Below are 19,450 nucleotides of genomic sequence, written 5' to 3' on the forward strand. Positions count from 1 at the left end.
TTCCTGTTTCCAGTCAGTTCTTCTGGTCCATCCAGATCATTTGATTTCTGACCTTTTTCTCTTGCCAAGTCCAGAATGGGAATTTTGGACTTGGGCCTTTCAGATATATTTTGTTTCTAGTTTGTTTTTATCCTCAATAAATTCCTCARTTCCCTAGGGATCCCTTAAGTGAAACTTCAGGTCCAGCTTGTGAAATACATCAGTTTCCTCCAGGGAGATCTCCAGCTCATGTTTCAGGCCTTCTCTTCAACATTTTAATTTCTGATACCACTGCTAACACTTTCCTCACAGTAGTTCAAAGGAACAGCAGCTTACTATGCATTTCCTTAATAACCACTTCTAATTTTTAAAACTACATGTCTGGTGGTGGCACTGCCCCTGGCTGAGGCCCACCTGGCCGTGCCTCTGCCATTGCAGGAGCAAGACAGGCCCCAGGGGCAGGTGCGAGGGGAAGGCCTGATGGGGCCCTTGGGCGTGAAAGTGGAGGCATGAGGTAGGAATGTGCCTCTTCAGCGATTAAAGGTGCCTAGTATTACAGATCTAAGAGAATATTAATTTCTGTGTACGCTGGGTGCTTTTAAAAGTTATAGGTGTTTCATACCTGTAAAATTATAAGAGTCATTATTGATTAAATCAAGGTGTGGGGAAGCATAACAARTTCTCCTTGGCCCCCAGTTAGCTAAAACGCCAGGGAAAACCAGAGCAATGCTGGCACGGGTTGAAAAGGAAGGGATTGAGTTTGAATACTGAAAGATAGGAGGTGGCTAGTCTTGTCTAATATTTCTTCTCTTCAAYGACTATCATCACATTAGTCTTTTCACTTGTGCTCTTGGAGAAGAGGTGGCACATCAGTGCATATTACCTTGCAGGYGGAGGGGGAAAATGAGTTGCTTTGGATATGCAGAGACATGGGATGCTTGAGAAAAAACGAAATGACTAACCAACAGCAATGGTTATGGCAGATAAGGTAACTATTGCTRCAGAGGTTGAAGTCTATAGGGAAGCTCAGTGGTTGCTAACTGCCCGAAAATACAATTTGTGTAACATGTCCTTCCAGACTGCAGAGAGTGACTAGATCTGGATCTTTTGGCACAAAGAAATGCTACTGCCTGGCAATACAATCTTAACGTCTCACTGGAGCAATGTCATGGCACATCACTGGGATGCACAGCGCTATTAAAACCTGGGCCAAACTTAAAAACTCAGCCAGTGCTACACAAACTGGCTGAGAATTTGTACACCCTCAGAGAGTTTCTCCGTGATATTGCCGCTGCCTCTCGCAGGCCGTGACCACGTATTTCATGACTCCTGCARTCCCTGCCAGACTTCCCTGCGCACATGTGTGTCCTCCAGTGAAGCTAGCAGTTGCTGGTATGAAGGCAAAGGCTCGGACAGCTTGCTCCCGCAAGTGCCGCTCCTGTTCAGCACGCCACATGCAGCGCAATTCGTGGCAACGAGCAAACAACTAGAAAAATACTCAATTTGCTATGCAAACCCATGAAACCTATCCCAGCCCTGCACGAATTGCAGCACGTCTTTAAAACCCCTTCTCACGTCTGCTGTTACTGGCTGCTGCCTGCTCTAGGGGACTAAATTAAGTCTAATTTAATTTAGAATATGTCACGCGATATGAAAGTTTGGGGGCGGCAGTGCAGGTACCAGCCGGGAACGCCCCCATAGATATCCCCACACTCCCCCAAGGAGCCTTTCAGTAAAAAGCAGTCCCGAGGGTGCCCCGGGAACGGGGAGGGCGAGCGGACAAAGCCGCGGCCCCACCACTCGCCCCGGCACCCCATGGCGGCTTCCTCCCCCCCACCCCGCAACGCAGCCGGCGGACTACAACTCCCAAGGTGCCTCGCGCGCCGGCCAACCTAGCCTGGCGACGCGGCGGCAGAGCCCGCCCCCCGGCCGCGGCTCGCCCAATGGGAGGGGGCGGAGGGCGCGCCGGGCGGGGTAGGTTGCGCCCGCCGGGTGCGGGGGAGGGGCCGGCAGCGGCGGCGGCGGCGGGAAGGGGAGTCCCGGCGCTCGGCGGCGGGGACGATGCCGGTCCATTCCCGGGAGAAGAAGGAGAACAACCACGATGAGATGGAGGTGGACTACGGGGAGAACGAGGGCAGCAGCTCGGAGGAGGAGGAGACCGAGAGCTCCTCGGTGTCCGAGGAAGGGGACAGCTCAGGTAGCGCGGCCGCCCGCGGGGGAAGCCCCCGGGCCCGGAGCGGGCCGCGGCCGTTGCCGCAGCCGCCGGCGCCTCCGCGCTGAGGGCAGAGCGGCCTGTGGCCGGCCCCTGCTCGGGCCGCCGGGGCCGCGGAGGGAGGCGGGCGGGCGGGGAGGGAGGTGCCGGCCGCTGCGGGGCGCGGCGCTCGCCCTAGGCCCTCCCCCGGCGGGCGGCGGGCGCGGAGCCCGCCCGCCCCCCGCCCCGGGCTGGTGTAAAACACCTTGGCGTCTCGGCGCAGAGCCGTGAGCTTCAGCGGGACCGGCTCCCTCTGCCTTGAGGCCTCCCTTTGAAGGAAGGGGCACTGGGAGCCGTGCCAGTACCGCCTGCCGCCCCTGCCCAGCGTTCGTGCCTCTGCGCTGCTCAAACCGCCTCCTTCTCACGAGTTTTCCAACTTCATCTGGGCTGTAGGCACGGCTTGATGTTAGTGTGTGGAATCCAGGCTTTAAAAGCACTGCCTTTTCTCCGTTTTCTCTGTGCTGGAAGAAAGTTATTATCTGTTCTGGTGTCCCTTACAGTTCTAAGAGCTGAGTTATAAGATGGCCTGATGGAGTACTGATGAGCGAATGCATACGCTGCTAGTCTGAGATCACGAGGGCTCCCTGGGTAGCGACTGGTCTGTGCAGGATCTTTGTCACTTGAAATGGTTGARAAACACGGAGAATCTCTGGTCCTGAGGCATGTTTTTGGTAGTTTAGTCTGCCGTGATCCTGTCCCATGCTTGTATGTGCACTCTGAGTTGTGTGTGTGCCAGGCTTGGTGCTGTGGAAGGGGTGGGAAAACATAAATTAGACTAGTTAGCTGTGAAATCACGTTTTTTGCTATTTATATGGACCAGCGATTGTTGTACCTAAGTGTGTTTAAAATTCTCAGTGTACAGTTAATTCCTTAATTATTTGATGTTATAAGATCTGGGATATCTTGGATGAAAAGCCCTATGGCTCCCATATCCACATGACTTCAGTTTCTGGGAACCCCTGTATCCACATGACTTCAGTTTCTGGGAACCCCCATGGGCTAACAGAGGATGATCATGCTCTGGGCTCTGCATGAGCTAACATGGTGCTGGAGCACTTCGAGTGTGGTACAGAGACAGCCAAGCTGGCTCCACAGAAGTAGCAAGGACTCAGTCATTGCTGGGGAAGTGCGGCTGCTGTACTGGGAGGGAGTATAGTTGTGCCCTCAAGCCTGGCTCTGAGTTAACGCTCATGCTGGAAAAGAGGTGTTCTTCCAGTAGAGGCCTTGGTTAATCTGTTAATCTAGGTAATCTGCCCACAGTTCATATASAGTTTTATGTTTTTGGGGTTTGTTTTTCTTACTCATCCACCCAATTCCTCATTCCCTACMCCTGTTCCCCCCCACCCCCAGTCCTTTGAGCTGGAAAAAATTGCTGGTTGAACTCCATTTTATAGCATAGGGTCCTGGTCCATGGCTGTTCACACAAATCAAATTGCAGGCTGCTATGGTCCTGCCTCTCCTCCCTACTCATCCTTCCTGGTACATCATACTTTCCTGTCCTCTTTTGTTGCACTATCTCCAGTGCTTCTTGGGGCTTTGCATGCTAAACTACCAGAAAAATAACCCATAYGAGAAGATAAATAGTTTTCTTCCAATGTATTATGTGAAAATGACTCAGTAAATCAGTGTGTTACTGTGGGAGGAACTAGGGACTTTGTAAACCAACGCATGTTTAGATTGGCTTCTGTGGTAAGAATATATAAATACCTCCGATTTAAGTGAGTCAGCCTGACATCTACACTTTTTCTTGAATTTGGGACTAATGACTTGCATGGGTTTTGATAAGAGGTCTTCTGGAACAGCGATTTCTTAAATTGTAGGTGTTCCCTTTTCTGAAGGAGTATTTTGGTTCTCTTRATGTGATAGAGTGCAAGAAACCTCTTCAAGCAGTGAACTGTGGACCACATCCAGGTGTAGTCTTGCAAAAACAGGCAAAATTATTATAAGCACAATTTTATTGGTGTCTATATAAGCAAATAAGTTGGGAAAATAAAAACAGGTAAGTAGTTCAAAGTGGATAGATCTGAGGGCCATACATTTCCAAAGTATTTAGAGTTTCATGTCAGATTATGTAGCCTGGTACTCTGAACCAAAGATGTTTCTTTGGAAGCTGCCTCAAGGACAGACAGGTCATTGTTTCAGAACCTTTTGTTCTCCATAGGTATTTGAGCACATTTGACAGGTATCTGCAATGAAGCTTTAGGGTTAATTTGATAGGGAAAGAATTTGGTGTGTGTTTACCAAAAGTGCTGTAAAATAACCCAGTGCATGCAAAGCTGGGCCAATCTTCAAAACTGCTATGGCTCTATACTGAAGCATGAGTGTGGGCATAGCATTTGTAAACAGTTGGGCCCTTACCTTATTTCTGCCAAAATGATCCAGTTTAAGCATTTTTTGTGGGTCTTGTTTTTAAACTGTCTCAGGGTGCTTTGGTGAAACTCATGCAGTATCCATGTGTGCTGGTGGTTATGCTAGAAGAAAGGCAAGCTTGAGTGAGGGTATTGAGACAAACAGCTGCAGGTGAGGTAATCATAACTTAAACTAGAAAAAGCACATCTGCTTATGTCCTTGTTTGCACAACAGCCTGCTCTGTTTCTTTCAGATGTGACTTAATAAAAAATGGATACTTTCAACATGGATTTTATCCATGGGATAAAAAGACGATACTGTATTTTGAGTAAGAAGCTCACAGAGACAGCTCGCCCCTTCTGAATGCAACTATTTTTCAAGAAGTACCTCTGTATGTACTTCAAGAGTGAAATTTGTCAAGTCTTTCAGGGGAAAACATACAGAGTGTAAAGGGGGAATACAAGCTTAAAATGTTTATTAGGCAGTGACTGGGTGGGACACAGCGTGGTAAAGGACTCCTCGATGAGATCTAAGAGCTGCATTGGGGTGATAATCCCTGCTAATCAGCCTATTTTAGACTTTCAGTTTGTGTTGTAGTTAGATGTTGTCTGGGAGTGCCTGTTTTTAGATTGGTCAGAATAAGAAATGAAAAATATCTTTTGCTGTGTGAGAGAGGGAGATTGGTATGAGAGAAGTAAACTTCAACTCCCTGGCTCTAGTGAAGAGAGAATTGGTTTCTGAGTTCCAGCCACTGATTTTGATATGGGTTCGTTTTTTTAAAAAAAAAAACCTTGATGTTGCTCTTTTTTTTTTAATTTTGCAAATTAATATTCTAAAAGGCAAATTTTRAAGTTTGTGTGCCCACAGTTTGGTTGATTTTTATTGAAGGCAAATAATTGTGTGGTCTTGGAATTGTCTTGGTTTCTTCTGGCACTGCAGGGAGGAAGGAGAAACTCTTATTTTAAGTGAATATAATCTATGAATGATTCTTTAAAACAAAGCAAGAAACCTTCCATATAATTTCTACAGCATTCCATCGAGAAATGCTTTCAAGGAGAAACTTAAATAGCAATGACTACAGGAAGTTACATACTTGTCTCAATGTCTTGACAAATATGAACATATCCCATGGAAGCAAGTTGCTTCTACAGTTTTAAAAAATAAGCACAGTAAGAAATATGTCTTAATTAAATTCATTAAGAAAGACCCCCCCCAAAAAAAATTCCTACGAAATCTCTTCTTAAATCTATCATTTGCTTTATTTACTTTTAACTTTTTTTTTTTCAGTAGGTGCCTGAGAGTAAATGATGCAGTTAGAAAACTGGCATAACTCACCCTTGAGAACTGGTGCTATTTCTATCCTGTTCCTTTTGATATGTATTTAGTATATGGATTTTAGAGACTAGGGTGTGGAATAACCTTTTTGGTATGAATAAAACCACAACTTACGCTGACCATCCCAGATGAGGATTTGGACATTTTGTGGAACACTTATATGTAGGCCACCACTTATAGAAAAGCTATTTTAGGCACTGTTACATTTTTAAGAACTATTTCTTTCTTTCTTGCCTTTAAACCAGGCTGCCCTAGTTACYCTGAGTGGGACTACTTGGATATAGCAGAAGTTTTTTTTTTTGTTTTTTTTATATTGCTGCAAATACTTCGTGCAGTGTGAAACTTCATGGGACCTCTGAAATGTTGAGACAGTCTGAGCCTAATAGCTAGTGTTTTAATATAAAGTGAGGAATACTTACTCTAGTGGTGTAAATATTCAACTGGAAAGCCATGAGATTTGATCTTAAAATCTCTCACTCTTTCAGGACTGTGTGTTTTCCAATTTGTATGCTGTTTAAACCGGCTTTCTGGAAATAGTAGTGGGGAATGGTCTATTAAAGATATTTCCTGTCTCTGAAAATCTTTATAATTTTATGAATCGTATTGAAATTGATTAATAGAATAAAGGTGAAACAATTGAAGGTCAATTTAGCATGTGAATTGCCATTTAGCATCCGTTACAGGTAGAATGTAGCCTTCCAAGTAGAAAGTCATTTTTTTGAATGTATACAAAGCTGAGAGGAAATGAGAGCTGTGTCTTATTTCAGTATCTACAAGGGCAGACTGAGTTCTCAGATACAATTACATTATCATTTTCTTATAACAGAAAATAAAAAGTCTCTTCCTCCCACAAGGGTGTTGCATTGACCCCCAAAAGGGTTAAAGTTCTAATCTGTTTTCTTTGATTTGTCATCCCTAGACATACACAAGCAGTAAAATTCGTGTTCGTTTAAGACAAAACTTCTGAAGGGGTTACTTTAGAGCCCTGTGCGTAGCTGGGAACGTATGGGATGTATTAGAGCTTGAGAATAATGTGGGAGAACTATCTAGATCCCAGTTCTCATTGCTGTCTGGCCTCATGAGAAGGTTCCTTCAAATTTTAGAGAAGCTTTATTTTTATAGCATGTAAATGATTTAGACAACTTATAAAGTTGTATGACTGCCCCATTCCTTAAATCTGGCCAAGTTGAAAGTTGCCCAATCAATTCTGGCTTCAGTATTACTTTGGACAGCCAAATAAAATTTAGCTCTTTAATCAGATTTTCAGCCTTATTCTGGGGTTTCAGAGTCTGCTATATTTTTGAAAACTATATTTTAAATACTATCTTTTAACAGCCTARTATTTTCTTTCCCTTGCCCCTCCCAGTGCACTAAGCATTAAACTTTTTTTTGTCTCTTAAGTTTTGACTAAAGTTTTGTCTCTAAATTTGCGCTCTCTGCTTTCAAATGCTACAGACTGTTCCGTATTTTAAAACTTTGTAAAGGCTGTCTTTATTTTTTTTTCTACTGACTCTACTGTGATGAACYGCAAGTCTTTGACTTGGACTCCTAGGTACAATAGCAGTACAGATAAATATTACTCCACTGTCTGTAAGGTCTCGTATCCAAGCAGAGAGATCTAATGTATTTCTTTTCCTTTTAAAAGCTTGTGATAGTTTCAATAAAAGTAAGTTTGTAGTAAACTTCTTGCATCAAGAAGTTTGAGAGGAAGATCTGAGTTAATCAGGTCCTCCAAGGCAGGGAGTTGATATGTGGGCCCTGAAGCTATTCCTTTTTTAAATTGCTGTGGCAAATTGCCGTACTCTTTTGCAAACCAGTGAGGATGAAGACTTGAATGCTGCTTTTTGTAGTTGGTGTAAGAGCAGTGTAAAGCTGTTCAAACCGAGGCAGCAGCAGAGGAGCTCTGGAGGAGCTCAGAGTTGTTTGTGGTCTGGAAGAGTGAATCCAGACCATATCTACTTGGTTCCAGACTCCTTTTTTCCTTTCTGCCAGGATCTGCAGTTTTTCCTGGCAGAGTAACTGCTTAGTCAGATGCAGCCACCTGAGGACAGCCCCTCCTCTCCTAAGTGCCCTCCTTGCACCAGGCCAGCCCCAGCTCCTTCCTGCTTGCGTGGCTCTGCGGTGTAACTTTTTGGCTTGTTAAAGTCAGCCAAGAATACTTGAGGCTTGAGGAATAAGTTCTGGCTTGAGCATGTGGCCTGATGTCATCGGCAGCACTGCAGCCGTGAGAATGACATTCATCCTGTGTACAGGAGAGACTGATGAAGGATCTAGCCGTATAAAAATGAAATGTTTCATTGCTGCCTTTGCATGCTACTGTCGAGATTAAAGAGTTTAGGGCTTTTCATATGTGTAGKTCTTACAGCTTGCTTTTCTGCATCCCATCTCTTCCTGGTAGATGGTTAGTTGTACTGTGGCCATCGAGAGCTGCATAGTTAGTTTTTTCTGGAGATCTTGCTGCTCTGAAACAGTTTTGGGGCAGCTCTAGATTCTGAATATGGCTTAACACTCTCGCTTCCCTCCTTTTTACAGTATCAAAAGGGCAAGATTAGCGGACGATAGGTGGGAAAGAGGAGAATTTTGTAGCTTAGTTTTAGTCTTTATTGTGGAGGACTGTTTTTAGTGAAGCACTGGGTACATTGATAGCTTGTAAACTGGCATCTCTTGATGATAGGAACAGAATTTTAGTGTTAAACTTTAATTCTTTTTCATGCTTGCTGCACTGCAGCAGAAAATGCATGTCTCCGACATTCAGCAGTTTTCTCTTCCGTCGTATGCTGACTGCTTGCTATACGCATCTCTTGAGATATCTTTCCTTTAGTCCTTTCAAGGGATGCTTTGGTAAATCTAAGAAAGAGCAGTGTTGAGATTGACTATGGAGAACAATGAAGCAAGAAATTCTTTGTTTTGGGGGACTCCCTTCCAACTTTTAACTTACCTAATTCATCATGGAAGGAAGAAAAAAGGCAAATAATGCTTTCTTTGAAAAAAGAAAACTAAAGTTAAAGTTTTAATTCAACTTTCTGARACAGTTGCTTGAAGGTGAATGGGTACTGCTACTTCTTACTACAATTATGACTTTTCTGTTTCCTAACCTAAGAAAAAGCTAKGGAGGAAATGATTGTTGCTTAGTAACATCAAATGTCTGTGTGACAACTGGCAAAAATATTGCCCAAAAAGWAGATATTTATTGAATTTTGAAACATGTATTGTATACTTCTGTTTGTTAGCTAAACCTAAAAAATTCAGGACCATAAAATTAAAACAAACTCTAGAAGAACTTGTGTTAGTTGCTCTTGCTATTTGATGGCATATAAAATAATATTTCTGAAAACTTTAGACTTMGCAGATTTTGCTATTAAGAACTGTATTATTAAAAATGCAACCATTAAATGSTCATTAAGATGAAATTCGGATATTTCAACATGAATATTTCAGCTTCAAAGAACTGTCACAATTGTATAGGATGAAACCTAAGCATTACATTTCTTTGTAATGGATATTAATACAGCTAAACCATGAATTATTTGTGACAAATATAACATTTGAACTGTGATTACTTTCCAGAGATTGCTTTTGCTCYTACTAACTCAGAGTACACTTGACTTTTCAATGACATCTAATAATGTCTCATGATTAGTGCTGCCTTTTGTCTGATATGCTCTTCAATGTTTAATTTTTGTTTCACACGCTCTTCAGGTACACTTTGCATTATCAGTCGTGAAATTTAATTAATGACCTTGTTCTCTGTTTTGAGGAAGRCGGATTTTTGTTTATAGGGGTTTTTCTAGAATTAAACCTTACTTGTCATTTGGTAGGGCAAATGATTTCTAATAATCTGCTGTGAGCTAATTTTTTCTGGCATTCTAAAAGCTAAGATTTTATTAGCTAGCTTGATTTTTCTTTATTTTTCCCTTTTGGGTACTCTATTTATGGCTAATTCAGACCTCAAATTCACTAGAAGCAGTTTATTTGGTTATATTGTTCCAAGTGAATTGAACTCTCTCTCCCCCCYCCCYTTTTTTTTYAGAAATGGATGATGAGGACTGTGAAAGAAGAAGAATGGAGTGTTTAGATGAAATGTCCAATCTTGAAAAGCAATTTACGGACCTTAAAGACCAGTAAGTATTTTACTGTTTTAAGTGCCTCATTTGAGGATCCATTTTGTCAGAATATTGTGTGCAAGGGGTAAGCGTTTTGTCATATTTATTGATGCTATTATTAGTGAAGAATAATCTTTAGTAGTTCTAAAATGATTTGCYTGCAGTTGCTTCAGAGTGCTTTTTCTGCTTTGGGGCTCTGACAGGARTGAATATAATTTTTATTGTTTTGCTGTAAGAATAGTTCTGAAGCCTTGCTTCAAGTAGGTCTGTGTGCATCAATGTATGTGAACTTTTTCCTGTATAGTTTATAGCTTAGCTATGTACCTTAAGTTAAAAAAAGTGTCGCTGGCCCAAAGAAGTGTAAACTGTATAAATGGATAAGATCTGCTGTGTTCTTGAGCATRTACCAACTGTATTATATGTGTTACCTTAATGCTACAACTTCTGATATAGAGTACGTGGTAAAAATGAATACAGGATGATCGGATTATGTTAATGATTCTCCYATATAACATTTTATCTAAGTCATCAGTTGTAAAGAATGGAGCTTTATTGTGATTGACATGCATGTAATAGATACTGAATTAAATTTTTCAAAAATCAAGCAAATTTCTTCACATTGGCAGTAAATACCAGCTTTCCTAGAAAGARTGGATATCAAGTAAAATGTAAGTATCTAACATCTCCATTTCCATTTGGTAAGAATAGGAGATGTCAGTTACAACTTATCCCAGGACAGTTGTGATAGTATGTATGTGGGTTTACACCGCAATGAGGGTAGCTTCAGTAAAAGCCTCCCTGTCTTTTCCTTAGATTGGAAGCAAACATGTGAATGTAGGAATTTCTAACCRCAAAACATCTGCCTTTCCCCTACCATGGCAAAAGCCTCATTGTTCTTATGCATTTTAACATCYGCTCTTGTCCTCTTTCTTGTTGATTTACTGCCTGCTCCATGTTACACCTATTAGCCATATAAATTTTTCTTCACCCTTAGAGATGGAGATGCATTTCATTTTATCTCTACTTTCTACACTTCTTATTGGTTGCACGTATTTTCCAGAAAGGCTTAATAGACATGAGGAATATTTTTCAAAAGTAAAATATATRTTGGAAAATACAAACGGTAACAAATCTTAAATTTCTTTGCTTCACTGGGTGTGCTATAGCATTAATAAATAGATGCAGAATAGTTCTGTTAAAAATATCTTGTCTAATTTCTTTGCTTTTTTTTTATTTTATTTTAAGACTTTACAAAGAAAGATTAAGCCAAGTGGATGCAAAACTACAAGAGGTCATAGCTGGAAAAGCACCTGAGTACTTAGAACCATTGGCAGCTTTACAAGAAAATATGCAAATCCGAACAAAGGTGGCAGGTGGGCATGTAAAACGAGTGTTTCTGTTTTAATGATCTATGATTTGTTATGCATTTGTAAGTTTTTGTTTGTTTCCCTCCTCTCCCCTCAAATAGTTAAAGGAGTGKGTTTTTTTTGAAGGTAGAGATAGTGTGACATGCTTTTATTTTTTAACATAACTATTTTCCAATTCAAAATACTTTGTTGCTTATGTCTTTGCATGAGTTACCTGAAAACATCACACCAAAAATATGGCATACTTGTGTTTCATTTAATGTCTGACTGTCTTTGCTTAGTTAGTGCAAAATTGCTGAATTAAGAACAGTGATCACTGTAGTTAGTCAGAAAATTTGAGGTTAGATCTGCAGCTCTTTGTCACRAGTGAAATGAAGAGATGTGTAGATGTCATCTCATGAAGTGCCTGCCAGTTCATTCTTGTCATCTTAGATGCTTATGTTTTTCCTGCTCTTCTTTTTCTTTGCTATTCCTCTGTTCCCATCTCCTTGTCCCAGTCTTGAGAAGGAAGAAAACTCTTGTCAGTGGCAGATTTTATCTAAGTTGTGTTTTAATTATTGAAGCTTTTATCTTAGTAGAAGAAGCAGACAACTTTTTTATTCTTCTGGGACAAAACAATATAGTTTTATGGAATGGTAGTATTCAAGGTAGACAAAGTTCTGTACTCCTCTGTTGTAAAGTCTTTTCAAGTYGTAGTTTGACTCTTTTTGCAGTAATTCAGCTGTCTAGAGGTTACCTAACACAGACTGTCAAAGAGCTGAAGGCAGACAGTCATGATCTGTCTAGCCAGAAAAGCCACGCCAATGTCCTTTCTAAGAGATCCATCAGAAGCACAAGGCCACCGAACTAGAAGACGACAAGCCTKCTTATACTTTGCGTAATACTGGTGCTACTTCAGTGCTGCTCAGTATCTCTTCCTTGGTGCTTTTGCCTTCAGGCTGTGAAAGGAATTAAAGTCTTTAGGTCTATCACATTTTCCCTTGTCTTCCCCGTATAGCTTTCCCTACTTTGGCTGGGGACTCAGAATTTCTGAGTTTTAAGATTGTTACCCCAAATTTACTTCACACTTTTTCAATCCTTGTTAGTCTTCTCAGGCTTCACAGAGCGTTCTCAGAAGATTTGACATGAAAACAACCCTAATCTAGGTTTTTGATTTTTCAGTTTTAAATTTGTCTGTCAGTACTTTCATGTAGAGTGTGGAGAGTTAGWCTATTTGAAATTCTCCTGATTCAAAACTTTGACAGCAGTGAAGATCCACGCTCTAATGTATAACAGAGCCGAGGGTAAATGCTACAAGTTTCCTTGAAGCTGAGGTTAAAAATCAGATTTGTCCCCCTCYCCCCAATCAACTTAGTTGGGTACAGAAAAATATTCAGGAGAGACTTGGATAATGAAATCAAGAAAATGCAGGACGGGCTTGTTGGCTCTTACTATGTGAAGGCCTTGACAGAACTGGGTAGTAGAGGGCTTGAGTCCCAGCAAGTAACCACTGAGGACCCTCTTCGGCCTTGAAGATGGTGAGAGAAAAATAAATTTAGCTGAACTATGAATGTAATTGCCTTTGTGACAGAAGAACAGATGACTGGCTTTTCTGTCTTTCGGGTCAGTGAGCACTGTTAGCACAGAATGTGGATCTTTACTATTTCAGCAAGTCAGGGATTTTTTTTCTTTCTTCTGGAGGTATTCATACCCACACTGCTTGATTTCAGGGAAATATGCAGTGATTATAAATTGGTAGACTTRGATATGTCAGTCAGACTGGGATGCTGAAGTAATGATGGTGGCGGGGAACTGTAATGTGCTGATGAAAGAAAACAGCACTTTAAATTCTTCATCAAAAGTGACTTCATACAAGAAAGATGCTTGACTTAATACTTTGTGGTTTGTTTTTCAGAGGAACTGCCTATAACAATATTGTTGCTCTSGTCTTGTATTCATTTATAGTTAGCTGAACTATTAAGGAAAGTTGTTTTTGCTGAGTGCTTTCTCGTTACTAGGCAGCACCAGTGTGTGTAAAGTTAACTCGTGAAGATGGTATTCTGGAACAATTTGCATATTTTGTACCTTAAAAGAATTAAATCATGTTGTATTTGCGCTTGCCACATGTTACTTTTCCAGGTATTGTTCAGACTTTTTTCAGCTATCAGCTTGGTGGATACATTTTCAGGGATGTATAAGAAATGGTTCTAATATTCAGAAGTAGTAGCTTTTGTTTCACAAGAAAGATAYTGCTAAGTATGGAGCAGAATCTTGTTCATCGATAAGATTTATTAGGGTGGAGATTTGTGACAGAAGYCTTATTCCATTATATTAATTTGTACAAGGACATTCTTTTATTCTATTTTTTTTAGCTCGTTAAAAAACCCAAAACATTATTTAGAACACTGAATAGAAAATAAAGATGCTGTTGAGCACTTTGTATTTGAAAACTGAGAATATCCAGGATAAACTGAGGATATCCAGGATAATGTGGTCAGAAATATGAAATAGACCTATTTTGCAAGGTCACATGACAGCTGATAAAATATGTAGACTCAGGGTGGGGAGGCCATAAGTAGCATTTATTGTCTTCAGATCTTCAGATTTAAGAGCTTACTTTTTTAGAGCTATTTTTATTCTTTAGAATAGCCAGCCACTATAAGTGCTTAATAAATATTTGCATTTTCAAGTATATACATATTTTGAGACTTGCAGGCAATCTTAAAAGGGAATTCTGAAGTCAGATATTAGCTCCTAATAATATACTAGTAATATTGCTGTAATTTGTCTGATTACAGGTATCTATAGAGAGCTTTGTCTGGAATCTGTGAAGAACAARTATGAATGTGAAATTCAAGCCTCTCGACAGCACTGTGAGGTAGTGCCAGCTACTTTAAATTKATAGCTGATCTCATCTATCTTCTATTATGTCAAATTTTCAAAGTTCAGTGTATGTTTTTTTTGGTATTGCTATTATTTGCTATTTTAATGCAATTGTCTTCTGATATTTCACTCCACTAAAGAAATTGTTCAAAGCATGTCAAAATCAGCTTTATATTAGAGTGGCTTTGCATATAAGTATAGCTAAAGTTTCTTAGTTGTCATTRACAGGATCTTATTAGAGGTTAAATTTTACCTGGCAACTATTGTTATATAATTTTATAGAACAGTAACAGAATTTTAGCAAAATGCACCTTGCATTTTTGCAGAGGAAAAAAGAAGTCTTACTTTTTATGACATCTTGGACAGCTAGTGWTATAATTGTCATTTCAAAAGCAGTTACTGGAAAAATAGATTTTTTATCTATTTTAAATATATTCTCTTCTTGAATATAAACCTTTCTGTTTAAGTATCTGGATACTGGGTACTCTAGTACAAATACATGTATCTCTCTCTGATCTGGTAACATAGCTACTGAGATCCTGAAATTTGCAATATAGTCCTCCTCAGCTCCCCATTACCATTGCTTAAATGTATTTTCTTCTGAGTGGTTAATTGTATGACTGAAGTCCAGGGCTCCTACTATTGCAATGAAACAAGGATATACACAAATTCTTTAAAAAAAAACCCTTCAATTTTGTTGATACCTTGTGAAAGCATGAGGTCTAATGAAGGGTCACATGTTGCTTCTTATGTTAAGGGACTGAAAAATCTGCAAAAGAGGTCTTTAGCATTTAAATGAACTTTACAACGTAACTGTCAAATGCATTTCCTACTTATGTTTTAGTAAATGTACGAGCTAATGAAAGAGTTAGTAATTCTACTTCCTAGAGGCTCACAACCCAGCTTTATTCCAAATCACTGGTTTAGAGTTTGGAGGTTTTAGGTGCTGTTTTTGAAAAGATAACTGGTCTGTGCAGGTAGTGTGTAACTGTTATCAGTTCTATATGGAGGACTGTAAATGAGAGCAGTTGTAACACAAAGCTCATTTTGAAACAGAGATGGAAGAGAGGTTAGAATATGTTAAATGCTGTAGAAAGTTCATACRTGAGTGCATTTCCATTTGTCTTTTTAGATATAAGGTGCTAATGATACACCTGACATCGAAGGCATTATCAGAAATCTTCCTTTAAAAGGGTTAATGAACTAACTTTTCTRAAAACTGCAGTAAGAATGTTTTTCACAGCTTTAAGCAGACATTTTTGCTTTCACAGCTACCTAGATTATTTTATGCGTGCAATAAAGTATTTCTATAGTGAGGAGGTATTTTTAAGCTCTTTAGAAATATGCTAATAATAAATACTGTAGTAATTAGATGAGTGCCCCACAAAATACTATAATTTTATTATTGGAGGTAGCTTAAAAATGAATTTTAATGAAAAAGTTAGCTTTTTTGATCTTTAAAGAAACATGGAGTCCCCRTAAGGAAAATACTGTATTTGTGTTAAAAGATGAACAGTTATTCTGGAGATGTAACTGTACAAAGTATGCAGTTAGCTATTTTTGCTATTCATAGCTGAAAAATGTAAYCATATTTTTATACAAAGTGAATGCACTGTCTTTAAGAGTCTAGGATCTTATGCTGAAAAAATGGATAGAAGGATATATCATACATTTTATTGCTTGTGAAAACTCTACCTAAATCTACTTCTCCTTCTGATATGTCATACCATGTTACATACATTTGGATGATGGAACTTATTCAGAAAAAATGCAATACATAACTTTTTTTGTTTTCTTTTCTTTGAAGAGTGAAAAGCTTCTATTGTATGATACKGTACAAAGTGAACTGGAGGAGAAGATTCGAAGACTTGAAGAAGACCGGCATAGCATTGACATTACCTCAGGTGGATAGAAACTGAAAAATTTTGTTTTAATCTTCTGGTTGCTACTGATTACTTGAATGTGCAGTTAGTATGTCAGAGGAGTTGCAGATTATCCAGTAGAATGCTGTTCAGAACTAGTCTATAGATTTTATAGGACTGAATTTAAGCTTAAAAAAACTTAAAAGCTTAAAAAGCTTAAAAGCTTAAAAAGACTTTAAAAACTTAAAACTTYGGTGTAGTAATTGTCGTCATCCCTTGTGTGTTAGGAGAATCTGGGACTGCAGAATCATTCAATACATTCCTTCTGGCAAGAAACACCACCTCGCCAGAAAATTTTGTATCTTCAATTTTTAGACAATGTTTTTGCTGTAAAAGAGCTGTATGTACAGATGTTTCTGAKTCATAGCACATACTTATTACTGTCTTTTTCAGAATTGTGGAATGATGAACTACAATCCAGGAAGAAAAGGAAGGATCCATTTAGTCCAGATAAAAAGAAACCTGTTGTTGTGTCAGATATCCTTTTMCTGCACTCATTGTTCTTTCTAGTAGTGTTTCACTTTTTATAGCTATTCTTGCTACGTATGTCATTAATAACAATAAGAAGTGATAATGAATTCCCCAAACTGTGCTGTTTTTGGTTTTTTCTGGAAGACAGAAGTTAATCTAATTCAGATGAAAGAAACCTAGTTGACACATCCTATTCTGAAAATAGAAATTAAGATTCTCCTTTTTAACTACTAGTGTCACTCTAGAGAGTATTTATAAAATGTTTTTTCTCCAGCTTTTCAAGAAATAGAGGTGATTTGGCTCATATTTTGGGTATTTGCTATCACTTTTTCAATATGGTAAATTGGGAAGGAGGCTCTGAATTAAACACTGTGTGTACTAAGGAAGGCAAGGTRTATGATGAAGGATGTGTCTTGAAGCATGCTTAGTCCTGCTATTTTCATGGAAGACAAGCAGTCTGGGAGAAGAGGTTCAGAACAGAGAGATTTAGATTTCTATTGAAAGATAGGAAAAGATTTATTATATATATATATATATATATATACACACATACACATACATACATATGCATATATATACACACACACACGTACTTTTTTTTCATTTGTGAACTCACAAAAGAATGGTAATGCTCAGACAAAAAGGTCTTCTGAAGATGAATCAATAAGCAGTAACTTCTGGTTACTGGAGTCTGATTTTATTAACGGAYTAAATTTGATGGAAGATGTACTCTTAGTGTAATGGGCATTGTCAAATTCAATCAGGTACAAGGAAAAAGCAGAAAAAATAGATACTATGTTTGCAAAAAAACCTTGATTTSTGTAAGTTCTCCTGTGTGGCTTAGCTTTTCATACCAGGATATCTTTACTGGATTTATTACTTCAGAATAATTCTGTAGCCTTGAAACCCACTTTAGTTGCAAGTTCTGATTCCAAGAATTGGGACTATTGGTGTTTCGGGGTAGAGTAAGTATAGTATTTAAAATATTGCATTGATAACTTCTTCATAGCTGGTGAGGAACATACAGTGCAGTTGAAACTTTTTAAGGTGTCACCCTGAAGATAGAGTATAATACCTAGGAGACAGTATTATCTTTCTCCAGAGAAAGAAGGACTTGTCTTTACAGCCTGAGCATTCTTCTCTTCTCTCTGCCCTCCCCCCTTTTTTATRGCATAGAGATGTGATGGTTCAGAAGCTGCCTGAATCCTGGAGATTGCCTAAAAGTGACCGGTTCTGAAATACTGATGTTATAAGGCCATACTGATATTAGAAAGGCCATTTTTATTGCTAAGCTTTTGCCAAAAATCCTGTTACTTTGACAAGATTACCTCACTAATGGGGAGGTGAAAATGGGAAGGAAAAGGTTATATAACAAAAGATGACCTTTTTTTTTTTTTCCTAACGCACTCACTTTTACACTTTCTAGTATCTCTTTTTGTATGTGTCCTGATTTATGTTTTGACTGGGACACTCTGAATCAGGATGGCTGATTTACTGGAACACATCCCAGGCATGCTTTATTCAAATAATAAATAATGATTGTTTTAAAATTAGGATGTGTCATAAATGCAGTTAAGTGGAGGTATTTTTTAACTAGTGCTCAGAGTTAAGTGTTATATATCAATGCAGATGTAAGTGTCTGCTTAGTTTCTCAACTCTTGGTAACTTCACTGTCAAGTTGTGTGAAAGTGTACCTTTAGCTCTCAGTCATCCTGCTTGTTGGGAAGTCAAGATAAATAGCATCAAATTACGTGAATTATGAACTACTTTTCTGTTTTAGAGTAAACTTTCAAACAGAAAATAATATATTAATATACTGTTAGATCTAAAAACTCAGTAACTTTWGGCAACTTATGACTGAAAAATCCTTTGTCATGAAGAAATTAATTTTTTGCTGCCTATGACTTAAATTATTTTGAACTAGTTGGTTTATGCAGATCTGTGTAAAGCAAATAGCTAGATATCTTACGTGACTTGATTTGTAATTCTTCCTATTTAGAGGAAAGCATGTTTGGAAATAGCTAAACATGCTTAATTTTAACTTTCCTTTCTTGAAGCTCTCATGGCCTCAACTCCCTTTTTTAAWTTGTTTTTATGCGATGAATTGAGAAACAAAAATTGAGGAGTGTTTTAGTGGTATAGCTATCCTATATATAGTTTTGTTTTGAAATGCATGTATTGGTTTAATAGATGATTTGTACTTTAGAGCTGATAGTTCAAGGAAGGGGCTTTGGCTTAACTTTACACTACTGATTTTTATGTATTTGATGTTCAGATGTGGTGCTTCTAAGAAATATGGTGCAGAATACTGTGAAAATGGTGTTTATATAAAGCTGATATTGGTGTAGTTGCAAATTTGCAGTGACAAATTGAAATTGCAATGAATTTGAATTCTGACTTGCAATATTGTAGATAGAATGCTTTTGTTACCGTCAGGGATGGAGTGGCTACGTTGTATTTGTTAATTTAGTATCCCTAAGTTGAGTTCCAATAGTATAAACATATATGTATGTATTTCTTATCCCTTCTAACTTTTCAAGTATACACAGATCTGCCTTTTTTCTTTCCTCTTGAGCTTCTGCCTCCTGTAGGTATTCCTTGTATGAAAGATTGGCAGAATAGAGCTATTAATATTTTCTACAGGTTTTTTTATCATCTCTGTTTAAAAGAGAATCCCTTAACTTTTCAACGCCCCTATATAGTTTATATGTTGCAAGACCTTGATATACTCGAAGATTGGACAACGATAAGGAAGGTAAGGTGAAAGGGTTAATGCCAGTGGCTTTGGTAGCTTGGGGTGTTTTTTTTTTT

At 38.9% G+C, this 19,450-nt stretch overlaps 1 protein-coding gene across 1 annotated transcript in view; it reads left to right on the forward strand.

The window, feature by feature from the left end:
* The first annotated feature begins 1,981 nt into the window (after positions 1-1,981).
* The window catches only part of BRMS1L (BRMS1 like transcriptional repressor), a 23,159-nt gene continuing 5,690 nt past the window's right edge, over positions 1,982-19,450 (forward strand). Inside the window, exons 1-7 of the mRNA XM_085301707.1 lie at positions 1,982-2,176; positions 9,945-10,035; positions 11,263-11,390; positions 14,162-14,241; positions 16,054-16,150; positions 16,562-16,645; positions 19,330-19,394. Coding sequence (XP_085157833.1) covers positions 2,041-2,176; positions 9,945-10,035; positions 11,263-11,390; positions 14,162-14,241; positions 16,054-16,150; positions 16,562-16,645; positions 19,330-19,394 — 681 coding nt within the window. The 5' untranslated portion in view covers positions 1,982-2,040. The remainder of the gene's footprint in view (positions 2,177-9,944; positions 10,036-11,262; positions 11,391-14,161; positions 14,242-16,053; positions 16,151-16,561; positions 16,646-19,329; positions 19,395-19,450) is intronic.

Source organism: Rhea americana, unplaced genomic scaffold (genome assembly GCF_003343005.1).
Source record: "Rhea americana isolate MKP2758 unplaced genomic scaffold, rheAme1 scaffold_18, whole genome shotgun sequence".
In the NCBI taxonomy this organism is placed as follows: domain Eukaryota; kingdom Metazoa; phylum Chordata; class Aves; order Rheiformes; family Rheidae; genus Rhea; species Rhea americana.